We start from the raw sequence: 2,833 nt of genomic DNA on the forward strand, positions 1-2,833 counted from the left end.
TCCATCCATCCATCCATCCATCCATCCATCCATCCATCCAGTTCAGGGTTGCAGAGGCTGGAGTCTATCCCAGCTGACACAGTTTCAGGACAAATTTGTTTATGAATTTGTGAGCTTTAGGAGGACCATGTGACATTTGCATATAAATTCCTCGGATTAAACCGGACTGGGTTACTGAGTCGTCTGTATTTTCTGAGGCGGTTGAGGTCCTTCAGCATCTGTCGGACAAAGCTCAGGATTTTCTATGAGTCTGTTGTGGCCAATGCTATCCTCGATGTCAGCGGTCCCCGACCTTTTTTGCTCCACGGACGGTTTAATGTCTGACAATATTTTCACAGACCGACCACTAAGGTGCAACAAAATAAAACGATACGACAGAACCTGGTATTTTGTAAAGATAATAATAAACATGAATTCACTGTGTAACTTTATTAGCAGCGTCCTCCTGAAATGCACCAACAACATGAGAGGAACATCCTCCTCTCTGCCCCTTAATGCTCTCTGGTCGCTATGGTAACACGTAAATATTTCTTTCAAAATAAGACACACGACTACAACACGGGAAAAGACCCAGGGAAACCGAGTTAACGATGGAAACCATAAAAACCATAAATTTTACACCCGGATCAGCTCTCACGGCCCGGTCCCAGTCCGTGACCCGGGGGTTGGGGACCGCTGTGTTGCATGCTGGGGCAGCAGGTTGAGGGTCGCAGATGCCAACAGACTGAATAGACTGATCAACAAGGCCAGTAATAGAGTGAAATGTTAATCATATATATTTAATCTCTGTAATATTCTGGATATTTATAACTGAGCTATTTGTATATATTTTGTAACTTTAACGAAACTATTAGTTGAGTCCGTTACTGCTCCGACTGTCCTGGAGCGACTGCGACCACATCACGTCCTCTGGGATCAATAAAGTATCCTGATTCTGATAAACGACCCGATCGGTGAACAGCGTCATGTCATCAGGTTAAACAGTCACACTGGACATTTCCACAGGTAGTGTTCGAGCACAGAGCAGTGGCCAGTTAGCTCAGCTGGTTAGCGTGTGGTGCTAATAACGCCACGGTCGTGGGTTCAAGCCCCATACTGGTCATGATGTGTAACTTCCAGCTCCTTCACTGCGTCTGTTTGAAGAGGCGCTTTGTTTAATTTGGCCAATTATTCAGATGCTGATTAAATACAGAAAGCGGCTGCAGACACACTGAGTCTTCATCTGGGCCACTTCAGCTCAGCTGTGTCACTGACAAATGTGTTGGCCCAGAAAGAGGAAAAGCTGCTCATGAGATGCAGAGAGTTTGTGCCAGATGCAAAAGAGAAAAACACGTAGGTGTTTTTACCCCAGACATACGGGAAATGTGGGTCACAGTCAAGCAAAACACTCAGTGGTGTGTGTGAAAACACAACATCGTCTATCAGAGTAAAAATAACCTGTAGTGAGTGTTTCAGGCTGAAGCCTGTGCTGCAGATACCTGCTTCCTGTGTCAGCTTGGAGCTCGTCACGTATTCTGCAAACTCCACTGAAGGACAGAAAGTCAGTGATTCAGATTCACGCATGACACACTCCACAGTGTCAGAGCTGTGGACAAACACGTTAATCTCATTTCATGACATTAAATAACGGATCGCTTATTACAGACAATACTTCCTATCAAAGAGAAGACATCAAACTCGATCTCGCACACTTTCTTTCATACAGGGATCTCTGAGATCTCCGTCTTGGAGACACTTTGAGGAATCAAACAATCAGAGTAAAGCAGGACGGCTCCATCGGGCCTCCCTGAAACAACATCCTCACCACACGGAGGAACATCAGCACACATGAGAAGAGGCTGAACGCTAAAACATGCACATATGAGTAGAAGCAGTAATCTGAGCCTGACTCACCGGAGCTCTCCTCAGTCTGACGCTCGGCCAGCAGAACTGCAACAGGAAACAAAACCACCATCATCATCGTCTTTATCATTTACCACAAACTTCCAACCAACGTGGTTTCTGCCCTCACATGCTGCTGTCTCACCTCCAGTGGTGTCAATCGTGTTGGCTTCATCTCCTGAAGAAGAGGACGAGAAAAAGAGCGATTAACAGGAAGTAACGTTTAGTGACATCACAGAGAGACAGAGGCCGCTCACCGTAAGGACCGATGCTTTCCCGAGGATCATCTACGACAAACAAAGACACAGACGTCACTATGATTGTTCGTGATCACGTGGTCACACATGCCCAAAATACTTTAAGTAATCTAATTACATCCAGGAAAGTAAGTACAGAGTGAAATGTCACATTTATGTAAGCTGGCCGAATGAAACGTACTCGTTTAGATCAATCACACTTTCCTTCATTATGAAGTTTAAGAAGTAAACTTTTGATGTTTCAGCTGCTTTAACTCAAAATGATTCCTTCACGAGTTTGAAGACCTGACAACAGATTCGCTCCGTTCCTTAATCTGGACACGATTCACTAATCGATCCTCTCAGTTTATCAATCATCTCATTTCTGGGTCTCCACATGCTGTCAGCTAGTTTGAGGAAAAAGGACAGTTTTCCATTTCGGGGCATTTTTGAAGGACCTCCATACACAAGCTCCATCATCTTCATCACCATCTGTCCCATATATCCTCCCTTTCACCTCCATCTTTAAACCTCCACCCGCTCGAGAAGAATAAGAAACCTTTTTTTAAACCCGCCTGGTTGTTTAACTGACCTGGTACAAAGCTGTCCTCTGCTGGCGGAGGGAGGGGCACAGCAGCTAGAGGTGGAGAAAGAATCAACATCAGGAAAATGAGTTAAAGCACACACACACACACACACACAGACACACACACACA

At 45.0% G+C, this 2,833-nt stretch overlaps 1 protein-coding gene and 1 non-coding gene across 2 annotated transcripts in view; one reads left to right on the forward strand and one right to left on the reverse strand.

Annotated features, from left to right (window-relative positions):
• unm_hu7910 (un-named hu7910) overlaps positions 1-2,833 on the reverse strand; it is a 41,348-nt gene that overhangs the window by 7,862 nt on the left and 30,653 nt on the right. Inside the window, exons 9-13 of the mRNA XM_005752521.1 lie at positions 2,710-2,754; positions 2,139-2,168; positions 2,027-2,059; positions 1,894-1,929; positions 1,479-1,526 (exon numbers count right to left, since the gene is read on the reverse strand). Of these exons, the coding sequence (XP_005752578.1) occupies positions 1,479-1,526; positions 1,894-1,929; positions 2,027-2,059; positions 2,139-2,168; positions 2,710-2,754 (192 nt within the window). The remainder of the gene's footprint in view (positions 1-1,478; positions 1,527-1,893; positions 1,930-2,026; positions 2,060-2,138; positions 2,169-2,709; positions 2,755-2,833) is intronic.
• trnai-aau (transfer RNA isoleucine (anticodon AAU)) lies at positions 1,029-1,102 on the forward strand. The gene has a single exon. It is a non-coding gene; the product is annotated as a tRNA-Ile (tRNA).

Source organism: Pundamilia nyererei, unplaced genomic scaffold (assembly GCF_000239375.1).
Source record: "Pundamilia nyererei isolate P.nyererei 1_Seehausen unplaced genomic scaffold, PunNye1.0 scaffold00364, whole genome shotgun sequence".
NCBI lineage: Eukaryota > Metazoa > Chordata > Actinopteri > Cichliformes > Cichlidae > Pundamilia > Pundamilia nyererei.